Below are 22,499 nucleotides of genomic sequence, written 5' to 3'. Positions count from 1 at the left end.
CAAGAGAAAAATAATAACTGAAATAGAGAAAAGTATGAGAGCGAAATAGGACTGAAAGTATCTGGAATGTAAGATAATGGGATCGGCCAAAAAAAAAATAAAGAGAGTACAGAAAAGTGAGCGCGGTATCTGTATTATTATAGGTACGCTGCTCAACTACCGACATGTGGCAGAGTGCCACTTTGTACATCAGACATACTTCTAGGTCAATTGAACAGTCAACATTCATTCCGATTATGTAACATTCAAATACCTTCAAATTGGTGAGATATTTCATGGCTTGTTCAGTAGAGCTTGAGTGAGTATGCTTAGCTAATCGGGATGTGGCATTCCGCTGCCGCCACCTCTCAGGGTTCTGGACGGACTCCGATCACTCCGATGCTATTCTACACAGCAACTATCAATCACTCTCCTCATGCCTCCAAGAAAGGCATGCGATACATGTTTTAGACGCAAGGTACCCTATATCTCGGGCAAACATCTACCCACTTCTCTTGTATCGGCTCGCTGACTGCAATCGCGGATAGATCCAGTGCGTGATCTTGAGCCCTGGCATCCCATGCGACTGGTGTAGTAACCAGAAGATCCCGTGCACATTCACCCGAAAACCGCAAAAGAAAAAGCAGAATGCGTATAAGAGCCTTTCAAATCGTCATTTCAGCCTTTTTTTGACTGACATGCGACAGACTTACACCCGATGTAGTGTCTGCCTTGACTCGCCGAGTCGAGCAACTCGAAAATGACCTGGCTCGCAGAGATGTAGAGCAACAATTAGCATCGCCCAACACAGAGCAAAAATCAAGCCCAAACTCGCAGACTCAACGAACGCCGAGTCACCTCGAATCGCAAGTCGCTGATTCGCCAACTGAAGATGTTTTCTCCAAGAGCGCGAGCCGCACTCCCCGCCTCTCGCACCAGCAACTCGGGCGAAATTGGTACTTCAGAGGCATGCAAATATTGTCAAGAAAGGGACAGGACTGGATAGAGGCAAAGACTGGACAAGCATCGCCGTTGGAAGAGTATGTGACATTCGAGGCTCGAGGCGACCGGTACACCTACACCAACTCACAGGTCAAGCATGACCTCTCTGCCTTGCCTGCGAGAGAGCTTCCCGAGAAGCGCGCAACACTGGCGATAATTGATGCATTCTTCGACTCAACCGCCGATGTATGCTTCCCAGTGTTGGATCGCGCACTCATCAGTGCAACTGTCGACCAGGCCTACTGTCCTTCGAGCGCAGCACAATCGTTACCCGCCCAGGCATGCGTCTGGGCCCTGAACTCATGGACGAGATTCTTCTCGCTTCCAGCTGGTCTTTTGACAGGTGTTGATGTTGAAGCTTGTATTGGTGAATGCAAATCAATCCTTGAGAAATGCCACTGGGAGCCCAGTTTAGAAGCACTGCAAGCAATACTACTGCTGGTAAGCGCAAAAGGAGAGCCACCAGGATGCACGACGGGTATTAACAGCAGCAGGAATACCAGGGCACCCCCCTCAATGTGCAGAGCGATCCATCAATACATGCGATTGTCTGTCACATGGTCTGTGAATTATTAGACTCTCATCAGCAAGAGGCCTGTTGCGAGGACACAATGAAAGACCGCAAACGCCAACATGTTGACAACCTTTTCGACCTGTGCTATATCCTCGATAAAAATATTGCATTACGATTCGGCCGACCACCTCTGTTGACAGAAGAGTACTACGATGTAAATCTTGCATCCGCCACGCCTGGTTCGACGGAATTGCCCCATGACTATCCCAGTGACCCGAAGCTGAATCTCGTCAAAGAAAGAACGTGCCGTCTCCTGTACTCGCCAAAAGCATCAAAGCTGTCGGACGGCGAGATATTGCAGTATATTCGGCAGCTGGACCAGGAACTCGAACAGTGGAGGCTTTCTGTTCCAAGGTTGATACGTCCCAGGTTAAGCATTCCTCCTGACTTTAGTCCGTTGATCGGCGAAGCGACAAAGCGGCAAAAGAAGCAGCTCATCAACTTGCAACTCGACTACCACTACACTTTGATAGCTATCCATGCCATGGTCCGGAAATGTGGTGCTGCAAATGAGGAAATGGAGCTGCCCGAGGACTTGCACAGCGTCGTTCATTCAAGTGTCGATATTTCCTTGGAAGCGAGCCGGTCGACCTTGACTTTCGTCGGATTATCTCTTAGACTATTGGGGAGAGGAGCTTCTCAGTAGGTGCCAGTATCCTATTAATTTCTGTCACCATCCCTCTGACATGCCCAGGTATATACAGTGGTATGCCCCCGTGGCTGCCATGGCGCTATTCGTCAACGGCCTTGTCCATCCGCTCAGTGACAGTCTGCAGACAGACTTGGGAGTACTGATCCAGACAGTCGGCATCTTTCAATCCGTTCCGCTTGACACTCTATCATCCGCCGAAACACGGCAAATCGAGACACAGAGTAAATTCATCATGGAGCTACTGCGGCTGGTGAGTAGCGCCATATGGAAGGCAAAACAGGGCGAAATGGACGTGGATTAGAGACACTTAATACGAAAGCTATGCTTTCTGAAGACATAGTGTCTCTGCGAGAGCTGTGCAACAAGGCTGTCCAACGAAAGTAAAACACGTACGAGTGATACCCGGTCGTACCGAGATTACACCTTGGAGCCACAACGCCCACCTGTGGACAACCTTTTCGGGCTGTGCGACAACTTTCATACGCTGGGAAGCTTCTAAGATTCGCGTGCGGAGGCTTGCGTCTTTTCGCCCGACACGACAATGCAGTTTTCCAATCGCGCGATAAATTCGCGGTTACTACGCCACGAGATTTTGTTGCGGGCAACCACCGAAACCAAGCCCGCAAAAACAGCAATCTGCATATTATCCACAAATTTATGCAATAGTCTCGGGGTTTATGGATGTCCCTGATGTGTCGGTTGGCGTGGTATTTGCCCAAGTTCATTGCATCTATACAGCCATGGATATACCGTTCTTTCGGATGTTTCTGCCACCGTCGATGCCCCCTGGTACGGCGTCTTACGCAAAGGCGCAGGCCGCGGCACTCGTTTCCTACCTGATCAACTCCGGCAACTACAGTCTCGCCTTTCCCGAGCACGTGCTGGACGCCGTTACCCACTGGCATGGCCAGGCGCTGCGCGAGAATCTCTGGGCGCCGTTGGGAATGAAAGCGACATATTTCGATGTATGTGATGCGCTGGCGGCGCTCTTGGCGGCCGGTCATGTGTGGACTGAAGCAGCGGGGAACCATATACTCGTGGATCATATGGCTGTCACAAATTTCGATGCCGCTGGACCGGTCACCTCAATATTCAAGGTCTACGTGAAATAGATTTGCTGCTTGATTAACAAGCAAGAATATACGACCGTCAGAAATGCGTACCTTGATATCCAGAAGCCAAGAATCTTGGGACGAAAGTGGGGTGGCTTTGCTGCAGGAGATCAGATGGCAATTACCTACAGCACGACAAGTATAAAAGAATACGAAAGAATAAGAAAGACAAAGCCAAGGAAGGTATCAAGAAAACAGTTCAGTACGAACAACGGTTGACAGAAGCTTGGAACAATCCACAGCCTTTATCGCTACTTGCCGCATCTACTCGATTGACTACCATCATCAGGGGAAGCTGCGAGTCGCGTCCCAGCCCCAGCGGCTAACAAGCTTGGTTGGCTACCAGTGATTCCATCCACGATATTGCTATTCTTTTCTCTTTCTACCTGTCTCGATCTCTTCAACCTTTCTACCGGTTTACATCTACCAATCCCAAACCGTATAAAATGGCTGCCATGAAAAACACTGCGTAAGTCCTCTCCCGCCATTCTTGCGTGCCCCTCAACACCACACCTCCCATCACCACTGCTTCAGCAAGGACCCCTCTCCTGCCCCTCCCCCTCCCCCTCCAGCCACCGCCTCTTTTCCCGTCGATTCTTCATCAGCACACCCTAACTTCCCCAGTCACAAGTTCATCCTCAACACGGGTGATACGATCCCCGCCATCGGCCTCGGCACATGGCAGTCCAAGCCCCACGAAGTGCAGGCCGCCGTTGAGGCTGCGCTCCGGGCTGGCTACCGCCACATTGATACCGCGACGGATTACGGCAACGAGGCCGAGGTTGGCGCCGGCATCAAGGCCTCGGGTGTGCCTCGCGACCAGATCTGGCTCACCACCAAGCTTTTCGTCTACGACCACAAGCGCGTCGCCGAAGCACTCGACGACTCACTCGCAAAGCTAGGCGTCGACTATGTCGACCTCTACCTGATTCACTGGCCGGCGTCGGTGATTCCCGGCCAGGAAGCCGTGTGGGATGACTGGAATTTTGTCGACACCTGGCGCGAGATGCAGAAGCTGATCGGCACTGGCAAGGCCAAGAACATTGGCGTCTCCAACTTTGCCATCAAGAACCTCGAAACTCTGCTCAACGACCCCAGCTGCAAGGTATGCTCGTACACTCCCTGAGTAACAGCCAAATTTCCTGACACGCCACAGATTGTCCCTGCCGTCAACCAGGTCGAGCTGCACCCAGGCAACCCCTCACCCAAGCTCGTCGCCTACGCCGCCTCCAAGGGCATCCACAGCACCGGCTACTCGTGTCTGGGCTCGACTGACTCGCCGCTCTATACAAACGCCACGCTCAAGGCCCTCGCCGACGCCAAGGGCAAGACGGTCCAGCAGGTGCTACTCGTCTGGGGCATCCAGAAGGGTTGGAGCGTCATTCCCAAGAGCGTCACTCCGGCCCGCATCGAGGCCAACTTTGACCTCGACGGCTGGAGCCTCACTGAAGAAGAGATCAAGACGGTGGATGGCGTGTCCGAGCACTTCAAAGTCTGCACAGACAGCTGGCTCCCCATCAAGGTCTTTTTCGGCGATGACGAGTAAAAGACGGTAAGTGAGCAAGCTAAGAAATAAAAGGGATAGATGAAGAATTAGAGTCTATAAATGTATAAAATATGCAACACCGCTCTCTGTGCTGTAGCCTCCCCTATAATCACCCCAACGCCAAATGCAAATGATACAATCCATCTTACAAACCCAATTAGCACTCGTCACAGCTTAGCCTTGCCGTTGCTCTTATCCAAGTCCTCCTTCAGGACCTCGGCCACACATCTCCGTATCTCCGCCGCCAGCCTCTCCCCCTCATCGTCGTCCAGCTCCTCGCGCTGGCCCCTCCCAAACATGGTGAAGCTCGACGACAGCCTGCCCGACGCGCGAATCTCTGGCCGCGGAATAATGTGGTAATGCAAGTGCGGCACAACCTGCGCCGCGGCCGCGCCATTGTTCTGCACCACGTTCCAGTCCTCGACGCCCGTGGCGCGCGCCACCGCCGCCGACAGCACGCGCACCAGTGCGCCCAGCGCGCGCGCCTCGTCGGGCGTCGCGTCGGTGAGCTTCGGCCGGTGGGCGCGCGGGCACACGAGGAGATGGCCGGCGCTGAGCGGCATAATGTCGAGAAAGGCGACGATTGTCGGCGTGGACAGCACCATGAAGGTGGCGGGCGCGGGCGCGGCGCGGTCGGTGGCGGGGACGACGGCGGCCGAGGGCGGCGATGAAGGGTCGTAGGGGGAGAAGCTGGAGCTGATTTCGCAAAAGGGACAGCTCTCGTCGGCGGGCGGTGTCAAAGGGTCAAACATGGCGGGAGAGTTGGCTCGGTCGGCTCTGTGTGTAGTTCGGGCAACAACGCGGGAAAGGGAAAGGGGTGGTGGTGCCCCGGTTCGGGGGAGGGTATGGTTGTAGAGGAAATGATGTAGTATAGGAAAGCTGGATTATCGAAGCAACATGCTGAGAGAATGGAATATGCGCTCTATTAGGGACAAGAGAAAAGGGTTTGCAAAAAGTGATGATTTTTGTAGATGAATGTGATGAGACGAGCAGAACAATGATGGAGAGCTCCAGATAATTAGACTTGCTTCCCGCGACCGAGGTATGGCGAGCGGCCCCACTTGTGGCCGGACATTGTTACCACGCCGATTTAGATGCAGCAAGTGGTGAGGCATGCCCCGAAAATGCATTTACGTAAAAAGACGAGCCGCGATCTTGGTTAGAGACTCCAACTTCATTGAATTTTGAGCTGCAAAGTTTCGAGTGCAGCTCCCTACGGCATGGCAGCCTAAACACATAGCAACGGCAATCGGCGACTCGGCTTATACGCAAAGACCCGTGACGTCCCCGACACGTCGAATTGCGATGCTAATGACTTGATTCAATTATTTCTTCACCTCAAAGGAATTACTGTACGACTCATCTCAGGGAAAAGCAATAGCTGCCTTGCGCCGTCTTGTCACGCTTCCAGATTTCGTAGACTTGTGCCACCACAAACCACTTTACTTTACTCACCGCCTTATTTTGCCGGACATAATTCCTCTGTCGCCAGTCATCGACACCACCGCCCTTTTCCTCAACTTTTGCAAGCATCAACCCAGCGCTCGATTACCCATCATCCTCGCCACGACCGCACATCTACCCTCACTCACACACCAACACACACACACACACACACATACCACACAAACCACACATACACGCAGCCATGCCTCGCGAAGAATATCAAGTTCCTACCGCCTCCGCCGGCGCCGTCGCCTCCCGCGGCGCCACCCACGACGTCGGTCGCCACGAGCAGCGCTCCATCATGACCTACCTCTGCGGCGACTGCGGCGGCCACGTCTCTCTAGGCAAGGACGCTGTCGTCGCGTGCCCGCACTGCGCGGGGCGCGTGCTGTACAAGGAGCGCACCAAGCGGTAAGCAGAATCTTGAGCCTTCTTCGCGCGCGTCTTGGGGGAAATCCGGCAGCCCGTGCTAACAGATGGGGGGAAATGTAGTATGGTCCAGTTTGAGGCGCGATAGATGCGAAGTGACTTGTGTATGTCATTCGAAAGAAAAAAAAGCAACAGGGGTCTTTGCAGACCCCACGGTTACGAGAAACGGGCGTGTGGAAGAGGTAACGGTCGGTCACGGTGCTCGGAGTTTTTGGTCTCATAATCAGGTGCTTCCCACCATCATTTTATGCATGAATAATATACTATCAAATAGATTCTTTTTTTAGCCAAATTTGGATCCATCATTTTGTTAAACACCAAACGCCTCGTGAAACATTTCTGGTATACTGGCTTGCGCCGTCTACCTCTTCTTGTGCAGATACTGCGCAAAACTGGCATCCGCCAGCACCGAGTCCTCATTGTCACCCATGGCCGCTTGGTAGCGCTCCTGTAGACTCTTCTTGGCCGCCTCGTCGCCCGAGTCCTCATCATCGCCACTGCTCTCCATGTCCTCGTCGCCCACGGCTTCCCCCGCCGCACCGCCCTGACCGCCCACAGCCATGTCCTGCATCATTTTGTCGAGCTCCTTATCACGCGCCACCTTCTTCTGGCTCTCGCGCTCAACGCGACGGCGCTCCAGCTCCGGCTGGTAGTCGCGTAGAAACTCTTGACGCTTCTCCTCGACGGCCGCGAAAAAGTCGTCCACACCCGTGCCCATGCGCGCGCTGACACCCACCATGCTCAGGTGCGCGTAGAATTCCTCGAGCATCAGACTCATCGAGTTGAGCAGGCTGCCCATATACCCGCTGCCGCCGTGGCCGCCGCCCTCGACGCCGCCCAGCGCGTCCGACTCCTCGTCGCGACGGAGGGCCTCTTGGAACGCTTCAAAGTCTGTCATCCACTCCTTGGCAAACGCGGCATCCTTGACGTCCGTCTTGTTGAATACGAGAATCATGGGCAGCTTGGTCTTGTACAGGATCGAGCACGCGTACAGCATGTTGCTCATAAAGGTCGACGTCGACGACGTGCGCGGCGTGTCGATGACGTAGGCAATGACGGTCGGAAACGACGACGCCAGCGATTCGAGGAGAATAGTGCCAGAGGCGGACCACACAAACACTTCAATTTGACCGGGCGTGTCAACGAGGATGTTGTGAATGGGCTGTTTTTGCGGGTTTTCGGGGTCGGGCTTGGTGCGCTTTTCTAGCAGGTTCACGACCTGATCGACCTTGGTAGCGAAGAGGTTGAGCGACGTAAGGATGCCACCGTTGGGCCCTAAGTTGTACTGCTTCATGACCTCCTCGTAGTTGACCGAGTCGCGAATGTCAATATTCGACTCAAACGGTACCGACATGACGGCCGGGTCGAGGTTCATGACATAGGGTGGGGTTTCTTTTTCGTGGAGATAAGCGTTGATGCGTTGCATAAACGTCGTCTTGCCGGAGCCTGCACATTTGCGCGGGTTAGCCGTTTGGTCTCCTGTTGAAGCTCCGTCGGAGTCAAATTCAATGTCAAAGACTAACCTGCCATGCCGACGCAGACAATGGCGACGGGCGGCGACGGGCTCGCTGCGCTGCTAGCTTCGGAAGCCATGACTATATGTGTGGATGCCGCGACCAGATCTGTCGTGCTGGGGTCGAGCGTGCTGCTGTCGAGGTATTGTAAGCGTCAAAAATGTTGCTGGTGGCACTTGTCGATAAGTTTCTTGACAAGCCCCGCCATGACCCCAGTGAGGGGCAGACAGCTCCGCGCGACGGTATACTCAGTATTCAGCTCAGCACCAATCTCCTACTTGAACTTGAATTGAAAGTACTAGTGATTAAGTTATTCTATGTAATAATACCGTCGACACGCTTGAATTTGCTAGCCGCAGTCGCGCAGCGAAGCCTTTGTCACTCAAATGCTCAGCGACCAGCTTCTTTTGCACCTCAGTCTGGAACCTTTGACGGGAAGATCACTTGCAGTATAGATAAAAGCAGCTGCATTGAACTAGGTCATCTATTTTCGTGCATCCTTGCGCCTGTTTTATTAAATACAGTCCCACTCAAATACCCCGAGCAGCCCGGCGTACCGCCGTTTTCCCACACTAACCCTCGGTACCGCTGCTGCGAAAGTTGGCGCAAAGGGCAGCGTAGTGATGAGTGAGATCCAGCACAGCCTGTGGCAGGCTTGTGGCCTGTATTATGCTTCGCACCTTGACGGCGCCTTCGTCCTCAATCAGCGTACGGATAGTGTGGAGCAGCTCTGGGCTGAATTCGCTATACCATCGATACTGCCACGTAACCAGTCGAATGACGGATGCGACAGTCTCGCGCGTGCTCTTTGACCGCTCGTAGACGCGAAGGACACCAGCGAGGGCCTTTGGGCTGAAACGAACCGACAAGCATGCGCGGTATGCCTCGACGGCTTCGTCAAAATGCTGCAGACGCTCAGCAAGGGAGCCCAGTATCTCCCACTCCTCCGCAGACTTCTTGTACTGCATCTGTTGTGCGCGGTACTGAGCCATCTGAGTGCGCCAGATAGTATACACACGCAAGTCTTCATACAAGACCATGAATAGGCTGTCCAACCATCGCTCGCACAACCGCTTTGTGTTGAGCTTGGACAGAGACTCGTCACCGTCGCCCTTTAGAGTTATTAGCTCGATTCACGAAGCGGCTTTCAAGTTACTCACGTTTTCCTGGTCGCCCTTTAGGCTCTTGGGATCGATGGTGTTGGAAGGACGCTCAACGCCGTTCTCTTCGCCGTTCTCTTCGCCATTTACCTTTTCAGTCGCCTCGCCCTTGTTCTCTTCTTCTTCGTTCTGTTCATCTCCGTTGGGGGTCGGATCGGGAGTGCCACGAAGGGCATCAGTGCTAGGGGTGCGCTTGTGGGCTCCCTGCGTTGCCTCCTGCTTCTCCGTGCGGTACTCGTCTTCCATCACAAATACAGTGCTGCGAGTCTTGAGCAGCTGGTCCCAGCCAATCTTTGCCGTCATTTCTGTCAAGATGCTGTAGGCCTTTTTAAAGGTGCCTCGATAGGCGGCCGCCCGCAGCCCCAGGATGCTCGGGTCAACCTGTTCAGAGAATCTCGACTCAGGCTCGCTATCAATCTCATCCAGTCTGGTTTCGGGCAGAATAGGAAGCTGGACTTCCTTGGGCTCCGGCATCAACGGCGCGTCCTTGTCTTGATATGTGAACATTGGGCACGAGTTGAGCGTAGTAAGGGCATTTTCCCAGTCCTCCATGGCGACATATACCTGAGCAAGCCTGGCCCAAGTTCCAAATTCGCTTGGGGCGGCAATTGTACTACGATCTGCACATCCCATCGCCATTGTCAGTCGGTCGGTTCGTTGCTCTGGTGTCTCAGCCTTTTGTGCTTTCTTCATGAGAAATTCGGCTTGTGTATCGAGCATGACATAGTCCATGGGTGTTTGCTGAAGGGACTCGTACAGCACCCTGACACCAGCAACTTCTTCATTGCCCATAAATTGGACCTTGGCAAGAAGCGACGAAACTTCAATGCTCTGCGTTCGAAGCTTCTCAAACAGGTTAATGCCTGAAGCGTAGCGGCCGGTTGTCTCAAGATACTTCAAAAGCCCAGTGGTCAGGTGGTTCGAAACATTGGTCGGAACTTGTACTACGGAGTCGGAACCGAGTTGCCACCCTGCAATCTGTTAGCACCAACATCATTTCAATTGAGCGCTCAGACATACCGCGAAAGAAGAGCTGCTCGGCAGCAAACAGGAAGCGGTGCTCGGCTTCGGTGTTGGTAACAGGGTTAAAGCGTCGCACGCCCATGATCTTGCGAATCGTGTCACCACTTCCATCATCGGCATAGGAGTATGCGCGCAAAACGCTGCACAGATATGTTTCTAGCCAGAGATCCTCGGAAGCCTTGCGCTTTTCGCCTCGCTCGTCAACGCAGTAGCTCTCGACAGTACCGGGGATCGAAACGTGGACACGCATGTCAAGCCTAGAGAATGCATTGTAGCAGCTAAGATTGTTAGACACCGCAGAATATCAGCCTAATAGAGTGTTGTATTCGTACCAAAAAACGCCCTCTACTATCTTCGAGGTCGCGCTGGGCCCGTGCTCTTTGTATGTGAGAGTGTTGATGTATGCCGCGAGACTGGCAGAGGAAGATGCATCAACGCCAGTGACATGGTGGTAAACGCCGGACTGAGATGTCAGTAGAGTCAAGCTATGCGTGGCTGTGTAAGCCTACCTGCTTCAGTGGGTTGCGTATGCTTTGTCTCAGGAGGTGGACGAGGTCTGGCGGGCCGAGCTCACGAAGAGAGAGAAGAGATTCGGTGCGGGCATCGATTGACTCGTGAAGGCTCTCTTCTGTAATTCTTTTTCAGGTTAGCCAGGACACCTTGCTGTCGGTGCCCGCGTTGCAACGTACTCTGGCACAGCTGGGGCCAACATTGCGACAGCTAGCTCCGGGGAGCGAGAAGTTACTGGCGGTGGTAAAGCCTCTCAGCCTGTATAATCGGCCGTGTTGGGGTTACTAGAATATGCGCTCGCCAACTCGAGTCAAGGTGCACGGAGTAACCGCGCCGTAAGACGTTGATGAGGAAGGAAGCTGTTCTTGCTACAGTCCACAAGCTGCCAGATTGATGGTGATGGCAGGGGATGTGGCACAGCAACGCTGGACCCGCCACACGTGGCGCTTTGACAGCCGCACGCCTACGAGTCGCGGTCACCTTTCTACTTTTGCAGAGGCCAATGGATCTAATCAGACTTTACACTTTCAAGGGTGATTTCTCCTTTCATTTCTTTCGAAATGGAATAACTTCAATTTTGCACTCTGTGTAGGCGGGTGTGAAAATTGTCGGCGGCATGGGGTATGTGCAAGACACTGCCTTGAGCCCAAAAGGGGTCATACCCTCTGTAGTAGATGCTTTTCTCAAATACATGCATGGCAAAAATAATTCCATGATCTCTAAACTGCCATCTCTCTCAGCTCTGTCAATGGATGCTCCCCGATTTTTGTGACAAGAAGTCAGCATGTGCAACAGCTGCACCCTGCGCCACAATTAAAGGTGTGGCTAGTGCACTGCTTTGACGACGCGACAGTTTACAGTCAACGCGCATTGTGGAAAGTACATCAGCACTACCTACGACGGATCATCCTCGCCACCACTGTCTGCGACTTCGAATGAGCAACTCAGGGTCTTTAGAACCCCGGCATCGAAAATGGTGCGAATCCAATCCTGGAGCCTGCATGTTGAAGCTAACTCAGTGGTGCCTGCAGCCTGCCTTCCAGGCCATCAACCTCGAGCCGGAGGAAAACATCGATGAGCAAATCGACACCACCAAAGAGCTACACGTAAGGCTCTCTACTATGATGCTATTCAAACGCTTCTCTGACAACATCATAGGTAGACGAAGCCCTAAAGCTTTTCCAAAAGGCCCTGCGACTACATGCGCAAGGTCGAGCCCATCGTGCCGAAGCGGCGGAGGCCTACAACGAACTATTTAGATGCGAAATCTTCAAATATCGCGAGGCTAGAACCGACTACGAGCGCGCTGAACGACAAATTGATGGAAAGCCTGATACACTAGCGCTTGAAGCCTTCTCAGCTGGTCTTGATGTCGATGCTGGTGGTGCTGACGGCGTCGCTGCAAGCCTAGCACAAGCGCTCTACATTTCATACAAGAACTATGGCCAATTTTTTCTTGACAAGCTGAGGGATTCGTTTGACGTCACAAAAGGTGTGAAAAAGCTACCATACGACGAAACTGCATTTCAGATCCTCGACAATTGGGTGAAAGCACTCGACCAAGACCCGTCTGACCCAGAGCTTTGGCGCAAGGCATCACGATTCGCGGCATCCATAAACAGCAGTCGTCTGAAGCGATTCTGCTTGGAAGCTGCCATTGAGCTCGACGATGACCCAGCGGTCGATGAAGTAGAGCCGCCCTCTTTGGCTGAAGCCTGGGCAGGCGAGCAGCTGAAAGATCACTTGAACGTTCTCAGCGACGATATGGCATTGACACATCCCAGCATGGTACCATGGGTCAATCGCGAAATGCCGGAGATGTTGAAAATTCATCTTGACCCAATCAAATTTCTGCCCGACCCTACTGCACAGCTTACTCCTCCGCCCTCAAGCCCACTGAAGGAAGCCGAGGCAACTGAAGATACTCTGATGACAGACGAGGATAACGTGACGCCTATAACATCCTGGTCTGAACTTGCCGACGCACTCATGCTTAGTTTGGATGACACGAATGCTGCTGTCAGAGCCTGCGGGCGCATAGTAGCAACAGCAGACGAAGAGCTCGAGGATGCGCCCAAAGAAATCACACAATCCACCGAACAAGAACTTCCTGAAGAGCCCGAAAAGGTCAGCGAGACACCAGTGCCACGGAAAATTGCCGATGAGAAAACAAAGGGTAGTACGGATAGATCGGAGAGCCCTACGAAACCAGCCGAGCCCTCACGCGGCACCCCAATTCCGACTAAAAAAAGATCGCAGTCTGTCGCGGGTCTTGCAGAAGGTGCGGAAGAAGAAACTGGTCTTTCCACACGAAGCAAGCGAATTCGCCGTCGAACCGACATGACAATCATCGAAGAGCCTGCAAACCCCATAGTTGCAGCCGCAGCGCAGCTACAGGCATACCAGGAGTCGGACCAGAATCTGTTCCAAGTAACAAAGAATATACTCGAGAGCATTGGAGTCGAGGACAAAGCAACTTTTGACGTGTTAAGCCAGATCCAGGAAATCTCGTGTAGCGAGGATCGTCCCGCGAAATTCTCCAATGTCGCGGCTCAGGACTTGCGTGCCATCTTTGAAAGATTTAGTGACACCACGGCGAACGTTTTGCTCACGAAGAAGAGTCAGCCCTCGCTCAGCTTATCCTCCTTTCTAGAAAACGCAAAATCGAGCCAGCATGGCCAAATTCCAACAGCTATGTTCAACGCAAAGAAAGGATTACAACACTTTGCCGACTTTGTGGCCGCACGCCAAGATTGGATCACCACTGGAGATGTTGTCTATGAGTGGATTCTTGAGCTCAGCAAAAGCTACGCAGAGCAGCAGTGGCCAGAAAAACTCAAGATGGCGGTTATCGATATGTTGGAGGGTGCCGATGCAATCATTTTCGAACACGTCACTTCGGATCTAGAATTCGCGATTCAGACAAAGGACCTGAAGGCATTTGCCGCGCTAGAGAATGTCATTCCAATGCTTTTCGAGCTTCACGTTGATGTGTACGAGCGCATGACCGCCCCCACGAGTGTTGTGGATACTATCACTCGATTGAAAACGAAATACAGACTTGGTCGCTGGCTAGACGTAGCATCATACTATGCTCGCGCCTCAGGCCGTCCAGCTCGAGATCCGCTCTGTGTCCGATTTCTTTGGGCATCAGTCATGGCCTCGGCACTAGCAGACGAACCCGTTCGTGAACATATTCTCGCCATGTGGACGTCTCTGCGGGAGTTTCTTGCGCAGGCAAAGATCCAGCCACTTACTCTCCCAAACAATGCCGCCATGCTGAATATCTCTGCCGCCGCCGCTGATCGAGAAATCTCCAAGCTCAACACAATGGACTTTTTCCTCAATCTATTTCAGGAGAACATGACAAACCCTTTGCCAGTCATTGACATTCTTGAGCCTGTGTTGAATCCCTCGTCTGTCTATACTGCTCCTGAAAAGGCAGCCAAGGCTCGTGAAGCAGGGGATCAACCAGATGACTCAGGCGAAGTAACGAGCAAGCCGATTTCTGAATGTGCTACTCAAGAAATGCAAGACCTTTGGAAATTTCTAGAGAATAGCAGTATTGAGTTGAGACTCTTTCTGTGGTCTCGTCTTGGCGATGCATACGAAGCCATTAGCTATACGACAAAGAGATTCTCTTGCTTATTAAAAAGTGTCGAGATGATTGTCGATGATTTCAGTAGCAATGGGTATACCAGTATGAAAGAAGACTCGCGGCGGATGCTCCTGATGAAAACGATGAAGTCCTTGGACGGACTACTTGTCGACGCATTGGTCATGGCTCTCAACGACAAAACCGCCTTTGACATTGTCGACGAAGATCACATCAAGCAGAGCGCTGCTGCACTAGCTCGACTCAGCGCAATTCTCCATTCGATCTCGTTGTTCGAGGACGAAGTCAGGGTTGGCCTTCTCACCGCCAAATCGAGCAATTCGACCTTTCAATCCCTTTTGAACAAACTTCGCGAGATGCAAGTTCGCAACTGGTGCCTTCTCTACACATTGAACAAACAAGCAATATTCTTGAACAAGGAAGTTCTGAAACCTGAGAATGAATTGGCTACATTCCTTGCCGCAATACACTTGTCCATCGGCCATCGCAAATTCTGCAAGGTGTCCAGCAAGGTCTTTTTGAATCTAATGCGCGTCGAGCTGCTCAGTTTGAAAGACGTTGAGAACTGGGAGGACCATCTTGGGCAAGTTCTATACGACATTTACGGTCTCAAGATTGGCGTGGGCATTTGGGAATTACAAGATCACGGCTGTCCCAATGAAAAACTCGAGAAGCGACATACCATGCAGCTCGTGGATAAGATTATGACGTTGGCGAATCGCTTCACGCTCAAAGACCTGCTCAAGTCCGATCTCAAAACAACCATCGACCAAATGCAGTCCACTATTGGCCAGACTAAATCGACGCCACAGATGCTTCACAATCTACGAAATATTACGGATGTGCTAAAAAGGCCCATCCACCCATTGCGCTTGTACCGTGCACTAGCAGGAAGCGTTGCTATCGACTCAGTGACGGTCAATATTCCGGAAGCAGCGCTGGCCAATGGCGGGTGGTTTTTCCTGCTGGGAATGATCGCCCTCACGAAGTTCAAGGGCGTAGAGCTCAACCGTCGACAAACGCCTGGAGCCACTGACGATCTGCGGATTGGTGCAACCTTTCTTCGCTTGCAGCTGCAATACACGGCAGATAGATGGGATGCGTGGTTCCGACTCGCAGAGTGCTTTGACTACGAACTAGATGAATCGGTTCTGTGGACAGCAGACAAGATCAACAAGGACAGGGGTGAGCTGGTCAAGCTCCAACGAAATGCCATTCACTGCTACACTCTAGCGCTGTCACATTCGCACGGGCAGGAGGTTGCTACCAAAGATGGCGATGCACTCCACGATCTATACTATAAGTTTGCGACGCGGATGTACTCTTCAAGCAGAGAGCCGTTTGCTATGGAGCCATTTCAGCACGCTGAACAGGAGCGCTTCTTCATTGAAGACATGGGCTCCGGTACGTTCAAGAAGATTGTGCACGACCAGATGACCAAGCATCAGGTGTGGAAGTTCGCGGCGAAGCTGTACAAGATGGCCATTGAGCGCAAGCCGAGCAACTGGAAGAATCACTACATGCTGGCGAAATGCTACTGGAAACTGTTCCGCAACCCTGAGAAGCTTTCCGAAGGAGAGTCAAAGACCAAAATCACAACGGGCATGATCCTGGATGCCCTGAAGAAGTCGACTGCGGCTGCATATAAACCGCGCAAATCTAAGAGCCAGGAGCCGATACTGGAGCCTCACTACAAAGTCGTTTCCATTCTGCACAAGATGGTAGTCGCAAAAGACGTTCCTGCTGTCGAGGCTGCCGAGATTCTTTCTGGGCAGCCATTCGGTGTTCAAGTCAACCCCAACGACCATTTTGCCGGCTTTTCGGAGCCTGAAGACTGGGAGGAATATATCATTCGCAATCTGACAAAGCTTCGGGATAGGGACAAGTCAAATTGGCAGCACAGAATCGTCATGCGCCATGCCAAGATTCTGTTCAACGAGACGACCGACAAAGACAGCCCCGACGCTTTGGTAGAGGCCAAGGCAGCCTTTAGTATTCTGAGAGACAACATGTTTACGAAGACCATGGTCATGAATGTCTGGAAGTGCGATGCCGAGCGTCCTGGTCGTCATCATGTGTTTACGGAGCAGTATACTCGGTTCATGGTGAAATTGTTGGTCATCATGGGCAACCGTGTCGATCTCGAGCTGCTGCTTCGCCGCATCCGAAAGAAGAGTGCTGACTTTTATCATTTCAACGATTTGTGGCAATCTTGCTCTGTCGCATACGTCTCTCTTATTCGCGCAGCTCATGGCATCCCCGAAGTCAGCGAAGATGTCTTCAAGTCCCTGTCAATGGAAGAATTTGAGATTATCAGCGAGCGTATCACTCAGTGGGCTGGAGGCGAGGGTCCCCACATTCCGTCCTTTGAGTGTATGAAGGAGGCTGTTGAATTGAAGAAGCTCAACGGGAATCTGATGAAAGCTGCCCCTATGGATGATCTCATCAACGACTGCTACTCCAAAATCTACACGGACATCGCAGCCAGCCTGCCGGGTCTCAAACCTAGTATCATTATTGAGGAGCGCAACCAAGCCAAAGAAATTACGGACCGCTTGGAAGCCGAGGCAGCTAGGGAAGTCCGTCACCCCTCGGCTGAAGGCGGCACACGCGAACATCAGCCAACTGACATGAAGATGGATGGCGACAAATCTATGACTGAGAAACGAACAGATGAAAGACTAGCCGTGGAGAAGCCATTAGGTCCTCTTGGCAACTTGCTGAATAACGCTACTGAGATTGATAGCGGCGCCGGTAGTGCCACTCCGATGGACACGGAAAAGTCGGAAGCTGCGCCAAGGAGAAAGACGGGCGTAAGACGGCCTGATGTCCTTCGCAAGGCTGAGCAAGCCGTTGTCCGCGCTCTGGAGCCACCAAAGACTGTCGCCAAGAGCCGCAAGAGCAGCATCTCTAGCGCCAAGAGGGGAAGTCAGACTCCGAACGTTGCCCTGAGCGACGATGACAGTGACGATAGCCCCGAAGCGCAGATGCGCCGCGAGGCTGGCGAGCAGTTTGACGATTCTAAGCCTCCGGTCGACGTGCTAGGACTACTTGACTCGGGCGATGACAGTGATTTGAGCGATGCACCTGAAGGGTATGATGAAGAGGTATCCGAGGGTCTGCGGAATCTTGGCCGTCGTGGCGACACTAGTGGTGACGACGCAGACAGCGAAGATGAAGGCGAGGAAGCCGATATTACTGCTGCCGCCGAGCAAGATGTAGAAATGGCTGACGCCGAAGAAGAGCATGCTCTCGAGGATGAGGTCATTGAAGAGGAGATTCATGCTGCTGGCGTGGAGGAGGGTGAAGAGGCCGACATTGAAGATGAGGAGGGTGAAATCGAGGAAGAAGATGAGGAGATTGGAGATGAAGAGGGTGAAGAAGAAATAGAGGCGGGGGATGGAGATGGAGATGTGGAAGGAGAGGAGGCAGAGGAGAGGGGGGAAGGCGAAGAAATAGACGACGGCGGAGAGATTTATGACGGCGAGGAGGAAGGAGTGGATATTGAAGAAGGCGAAGGCGAAGAGGCTGAGGAAATGGAAGAAGGTGAGGAGGGCGAAGATGTCGAAGGGGAAGATGCTGAAGAGGAAGAAGGTGAAGAGGAAGAAGTTGAAGAAGATGAGGAAGGGGCAGAGGGCGAAGAGGAAGAAGAGGAAGAGGAACTAGGTGAAGAGGAAGAGGAAGAGGAAGTGGAAGAGGTTGAAGAGGAAGAAGAAGAGGATGATGAAGAAGAAGAAGAAGAAGAAGAAGAAGAAGAAGATGAGGGCGATGAGGAGGTTGTTGAAGAGGAAGAAGAGGAAAAAGGTGAAGAAGATGAGGAAGAGGCAGAGGGCCCAGACGAAGAAGAATTGGATGAAGAGGAAGAGGGCGAAGAGGAAGAGGGTGAAGAGGATGAGGGCGAAGAGGAAGAGGGCGAAGAGGAAGAGGGCGAAGAGGACGAAGATGAAGAAATGGAGGATGTAGAGGATGACGATCCCGATCGATGAATACAACACTCCTAGGAAGTCATCTGGGTTTTGTAATATATAGCTATGGGACATCTGTTTTGCAACGGCGTCAAGAGGGGTTTTTATGGGTAGCGTAAATCGAATTGTGCAAAGATCTTTATTTACAAAATGATAATTGACTGGTTATTCCAAATGCACAATTGATAAAGAGTAGTGCTATTGACACGACCTATTTGCCGTAGGCACGACTCGAGTAGTTGTGGTAGTGAGCCCGCCACTCAAAATAAAGTACCTCTTGTCACGATTTCTACTATTACCAAGGGTAGAAAATCGACAAGTCCAGGAATACATGACAGGCATAGAAGAACAATGGCTACCAATAACATAAAACTAGGTATTACTAGTGAGGAAAAGAGCCTAGATTATTCATTCTAGATTCTTATAGAGCATTTCTTCCAAGACCTGCAGAATATAAGCAGTCAGGTCCTGCCCCTAGCAAAAGAGGTCGTGCCAATAGCACACTACTTTTAAAAAACCAGCCCGTAACTCCATAATTTTACGCATGCCCCGAACTCGAGGTCATCAACAGGGTATTCTATCATGAATGTTCCAACGTATTTTCCCTTGCCGTCATCGAATTTCGCTTCTTCATCCGCTCCTTTGCTCACCGCTCTTCTCTGTCCATGTCATCTCGTCTGCGCTTGTCGCCACGGCCCTTTCTCGACGTTGCGCCCTTGTTGCGCGACTCCATTACGTTCTTCATCTCATTCCGAGCATGACGCTGGGCCTCCTCGACGCGAGCCTGGAAAGTCATGACTTCTTCCTTTTCCGTGGGAAACTCGTCGAGCTTTTTGCCGAGGGCGGCCTCGATGCGGGTGAAGAGCTCGAGGTCGTACTGGGTGACCAAGCTGATGGCGACGCCAGACTTGCCGGCACGGGCGGTACGGCCGACGCGATGAATGTACGTCTTGGAGTCGGAGGGGATGTCGTAGTTGAGGACAATGTCGACCTTGGGGATATCGAGACCGCGGGCGGCGACGTCGGTGGCGACAAGAATTTCGCGCGTGCCACCGCGAAACTTGTTCAGAGCGCCGAGACGCGCCGATTGCGAAAGCTGACCGTGCAGAGGGATGGCGCCGAAGCCCAGGGTGCGGAGGAGGATGGCGACACGCTGAGTCTCGTATACAGTGCGAGTGAATACGATGCAAGACTTTCCGGCAAATTCGTTGATGATGTGGATGAGGTAGGTATCCTTGCGGATATGAGGGATAAAGACATAGTGCTGGAGTAGGGTCGAGACGGTCTGGTACTTGCTGGAGCTGACGCTGACGCGGACGGGATCGCGCAGCGATGCGCGCTGCAGCGACTCGACGCGAGAGCTCATGGTGGCGGAGAAGAGATAGGTGCGGCGCTCGCGCGGCACAAACTTGAGGAGCTTGTCAATGCTGGGACCAAAGTCCATGTCGAGCAGGCGGTCGGCCTCGTCCATGACGAGGTACTTGAGCGTGCGCAGAGAGAAGCCCTTGGTCTTTTCGAGGTGGTCGACGAGGCGACCGGGCGTCGCCACGATGACGTGCGGCTTCTTGCCGAGCGCAATTGCCTGCGGCACCATGTCGAGACCGCCGACAATGACGGCGCAGCGCAGCGAGATGAGCGCGCCCAGCGCCTCAAACGTCTGGCCAATCTGCGCCGCCAGCTCTCGCGTCGGCGCGAGGACGAGCCCAAAGAGCGGCTGCGGCTTTTCGAGCAGCGCCTGCAGCATGGGCAACGCAAAGGCGGCTGTTTTTCCGGAACCAGTCTCGGCGAGGCCAATGACATCGCGGCCCTGGAGAGCGACGGGGATCGACTTGGCTTGAATACTGGTTGGCGTCGTGTAGCCGACGGATTCGCAAGATTCGCAGAGAGCGTCGACAATGCCCTGACTCAACTTTTAGCTCAGGGAAAGACTATTGAGGCTTGGAAGGGGTTGGGAGATGGGCGTACTAGTTCTTTAAAGGTTTTCACCTGCACTTCTTCCTCTTGGCCATCGGCCTGAGCTTCGACAGCCGCCGACTCGTCTTCGGACTCGCTGCTGGAGACGGGTTTCGTGGGTTCGGCACTTTTGGGCGGCGCATCACGTGAGACTTTGCGTCTCTTTACGTCGGCCATGGTGATGACACTAAATTCACAACACGCAAGAGAGAAAGCACGCAATGAAATATAATCGCAATTCTTTCAAAGGGAAATGTTCAAGTTCAAGACAGTCCGGAAAGTTTTAGCGGGGCAGATTTTTATGCACACTGACTGTGACTGAATTTTAGCAGATGCACGTGTGATAAGAGGCTTATCGCTGTCCCCTCCAAAACTTTTTTTTGGGCTGGCGATACTGCTGGTTAAAGATGCTATTTGCTCTCTGCTGCTTCAAGCCATTGACTGTCTTGATCTGAATTTTCAAGCCAATACAACCTTCAAGGCACATTCACAATGGCTCGTCGCCGAGTAAAGAAGAGAACGCACATGGGTGCCAGTAACCCAGAATCCAATATTCAGGGCCATGCATCAGCCAAGGATCCCAAGAGTATGGTCATTCGCATTGGCGCTGGTGAGGTCGGCACCAGCGTCAGCCAGCTCGCCACCGATGTTCGCAAAGTCATGGAGCCGGGCACTGCGAGTCGGCTCAAGGAGCGCAGAGCAAACAAGCTCAAGGACTACCTCGCCATGTGCGGTCCGCTGGGCGTCACACATCTGATGCTCTTTTCCCGATCTGAGAGCGGCAACACGAATCTGCGCGTGGCACTGACACCGCGTGGCCCAACGATGAACTTTCGCGTGGATCAGTATTCGCTATGTCGCGATGTACAGAGGATTCAAAAGCACCCAAAGGGCATGGGCAAGGAATTTCTCACAGCGCCCCTGGTATGTTGTGGCAGACTGCTGAGTTGGACAGAGTGTTAACAGGTGTAGCTCGTCATGAATAATATGAGCCTTCCCGGTGCCGATAGCAACTCCAAAGTACCAAAGCATCTCGAGTCACTGGCCACGACCGTCTTCCGGTCCATGTTCCCTCCCATTAACCCCCAGGCGACACCGCTCAAGTCTATTCGCCGAGTCGTTCTCATCAACCGCGAACAGTCCGGGGAAGACGACGGCACATTTGTCCTCAGTTTTCGCCACTACGCCATAACAACACGACACACGGGCGTCTCGAAGCAACTACGCCGCATCAACGCCGCCGAGAAGCTCATGACGACCAAGACCTCGCGTCAAGGACACATGCCTAATCTTGGCAAGCTGCAGGATATTGCAGACTACATGGTTGGCCAGGATGGCGAGGGTGGCTACATGACAGACGCGACCAGCGGCAGCGAAGCCGACACCGATGCCGAAGTCGAAGTCCTCGACGCGGCGCCGCGCAAGGTGCTGTCGGCAAAGGCCCGACTGGCCGCCGCGCACAACGGTGAGGCGGAGCAGACCGAGGACGGCACCGTGGAGCGCCGCGCCGTCAAGCTCGTCGAGCTGGGCCCGCGGATGCGCCTGCGGCTGACCAAGGTGGAGGACGGGCTGTGCGGCGGCAAGATTATGTGGCACGAGTACATCAACAAGAGCAAGGACGAGGTCAAGGAGCTGGAGAAGCGCTGGCAGAAGCGGCGACAGGAAAAGGAGGCGCGCAAGAAGGAGCAAAAAGCCAACGTGGATCGCAAAAAGGCGGAAAAGGAGGCGCGAAAGGGCAGCAAAGGGGACGGCGGTCAGGACGAAGATGAGGATGAGGACGAGGATATGGAGGATTATAGTGATTTTGATTATGAGGCTGGTGGTGGTGATGCGGGAGGCGGTCAGGACGATGAAGACGACGAGTAAAGAGGCGAAGCGGAAGCATACATGGCTCTACATTTTCCGCATCTGGCTCTACATTTGGTTCGGCGTTTGGCGACTCTATGGGCTTTGACATTATGTATATCTGCGTCGGAAAATATCATTCATGCTGTGTTGCATAATTTGAACCTTGATTG

The 22,499-nt window shown here is 52.9% G+C and overlaps 10 protein-coding genes across 10 annotated transcripts; 6 read left to right on the top strand and 4 right to left on the bottom strand.

Moving 5' to 3' along the window:
* Positions 1 to 415: 415 nt before the first annotated feature.
* BBA_07401 (fungal specific transcription factor) lies at positions 416 to 2,508 on the top strand (the record flags this gene model as incomplete). The annotated part of the gene is made up of 5 exons (XM_008602498.1): positions 416 to 457; positions 528 to 631; positions 687 to 1,422; positions 1,476 to 2,197; positions 2,250 to 2,508. The coding sequence occupies 5 exons, from the start codon at positions 416 to 418 to the stop codon at positions 2,506 to 2,508; spliced, it is 1,863 nt and encodes a 620-aa protein (XP_008600720.1).
* Positions 2,509 to 2,947: 439 nt separating this feature from the next.
* BBA_07400 (uncharacterized protein) lies at positions 2,948 to 3,319 on the top strand (the record flags this gene model as incomplete). The annotated part of the gene is made up of 1 exon (XM_008602497.1): positions 2,948 to 3,319. The coding sequence occupies one exon, from the start codon at positions 2,948 to 2,950 to the stop codon at positions 3,317 to 3,319; it is 372 nt and encodes a 123-aa protein (XP_008600719.1).
* A 446-nt stretch (positions 3,320 to 3,765) lies between these two features.
* On the top strand, positions 3,766 to 4,865 carry BBA_07399 (glycerol dehydrogenase Gcy1; the record flags this gene model as incomplete). The annotated part of the gene is made up of 3 exons (XM_008602496.1): positions 3,766 to 3,788; positions 3,944 to 4,424; positions 4,476 to 4,865. The coding sequence occupies 3 exons, from the start codon at positions 3,766 to 3,768 to the stop codon at positions 4,863 to 4,865; spliced, it is 894 nt and encodes a 297-aa protein (XP_008600718.1).
* Positions 4,866 to 5,032: 167 nt separating this feature from the next.
* BBA_07398 (HIT domain-containing protein) lies at positions 5,033 to 5,617 on the bottom strand (the record flags this gene model as incomplete). Its single annotated transcript, XM_008602495.1, has 1 exon — positions 5,033 to 5,617. One exon carries the CDS (start codon positions 5,615 to 5,617, stop codon positions 5,033 to 5,035), a length of 585 nt encoding a protein of 194 aa, XP_008600717.1.
* An 896-nt stretch (positions 5,618 to 6,513) lies between these two features.
* On the top strand, positions 6,514 to 6,828 carry BBA_07397 (DNA-directed RNA polymerases I, II, and III subunit RPABC4; the record flags this gene model as incomplete). Its single annotated transcript, XM_008602494.1, has 2 exons — positions 6,514 to 6,722; positions 6,804 to 6,828. The coding sequence occupies 2 exons, from the start codon at positions 6,514 to 6,516 to the stop codon at positions 6,826 to 6,828; spliced, it is 234 nt and encodes a 77-aa protein (XP_008600716.1).
* A 273-nt stretch (positions 6,829 to 7,101) lies between these two features.
* BBA_07396 (XPA-binding protein) lies at positions 7,102 to 8,333 on the bottom strand (the record flags this gene model as incomplete). Its single annotated transcript, XM_008602493.1, has 2 exons — positions 7,102 to 8,186; positions 8,264 to 8,333. 2 exons carry the CDS (start codon positions 8,331 to 8,333, stop codon positions 7,102 to 7,104), a joined length of 1,155 nt encoding a protein of 384 aa, XP_008600715.1.
* Positions 8,334 to 8,826: 493 nt separating this feature from the next.
* Positions 8,827 to 11,149, bottom strand: BBA_07395 (bud site selection protein; the record flags this gene model as incomplete). The annotated part of the gene is made up of 6 exons (XM_008602492.1): positions 8,827 to 9,366; positions 9,415 to 10,385; positions 10,435 to 10,715; positions 10,770 to 10,900; positions 10,947 to 11,073; positions 11,127 to 11,149. The coding sequence occupies 6 exons, from the start codon at positions 11,147 to 11,149 to the stop codon at positions 8,827 to 8,829; spliced, it is 2,073 nt and encodes a 690-aa protein (XP_008600714.1).
* A 799-nt stretch (positions 11,150 to 11,948) lies between these two features.
* Positions 11,949 to 18,549, top strand: BBA_07394 (transcriptional corepressor, putative; the record flags this gene model as incomplete). Its single annotated transcript, XM_008602491.1, has 2 exons — positions 11,949 to 12,053; positions 12,106 to 18,549. 2 exons carry the CDS (start codon positions 11,949 to 11,951, stop codon positions 18,547 to 18,549), a joined length of 6,549 nt encoding a protein of 2,182 aa, XP_008600713.1.
* Positions 18,550 to 19,174: 625 nt separating this feature from the next.
* BBA_07393 (DEAD/DEAH box helicase) lies at positions 19,175 to 20,658 on the bottom strand (the record flags this gene model as incomplete). The annotated part of the gene is made up of 2 exons (XM_008602490.1): positions 19,175 to 20,428; positions 20,494 to 20,658. The coding sequence occupies 2 exons, from the start codon at positions 20,656 to 20,658 to the stop codon at positions 19,175 to 19,177; spliced, it is 1,419 nt and encodes a 472-aa protein (XP_008600712.1).
* A 315-nt stretch (positions 20,659 to 20,973) lies between these two features.
* BBA_07392 (ribosome biogenesis protein SSF1) lies at positions 20,974 to 22,347 on the top strand (the record flags this gene model as incomplete). The annotated part of the gene is made up of 2 exons (XM_008602489.1): positions 20,974 to 21,405; positions 21,454 to 22,347. The coding sequence occupies 2 exons, from the start codon at positions 20,974 to 20,976 to the stop codon at positions 22,345 to 22,347; spliced, it is 1,326 nt and encodes a 441-aa protein (XP_008600711.1).
* Positions 22,348 to 22,499: the final 152 nt, after the last annotated feature.

Source organism: Beauveria bassiana (assembly GCF_000280675.1).
Source record: "Beauveria bassiana ARSEF 2860 unplaced genomic scaffold BBA_S00024, whole genome shotgun sequence".
NCBI classification, from domain to species: domain Eukaryota; kingdom Fungi; phylum Ascomycota; class Sordariomycetes; order Hypocreales; family Cordycipitaceae; genus Beauveria; species Beauveria bassiana.
Note: the sequence above shows the minus strand (reverse complement) of the source record. Positions and strands in the feature narration are given on the sequence as shown.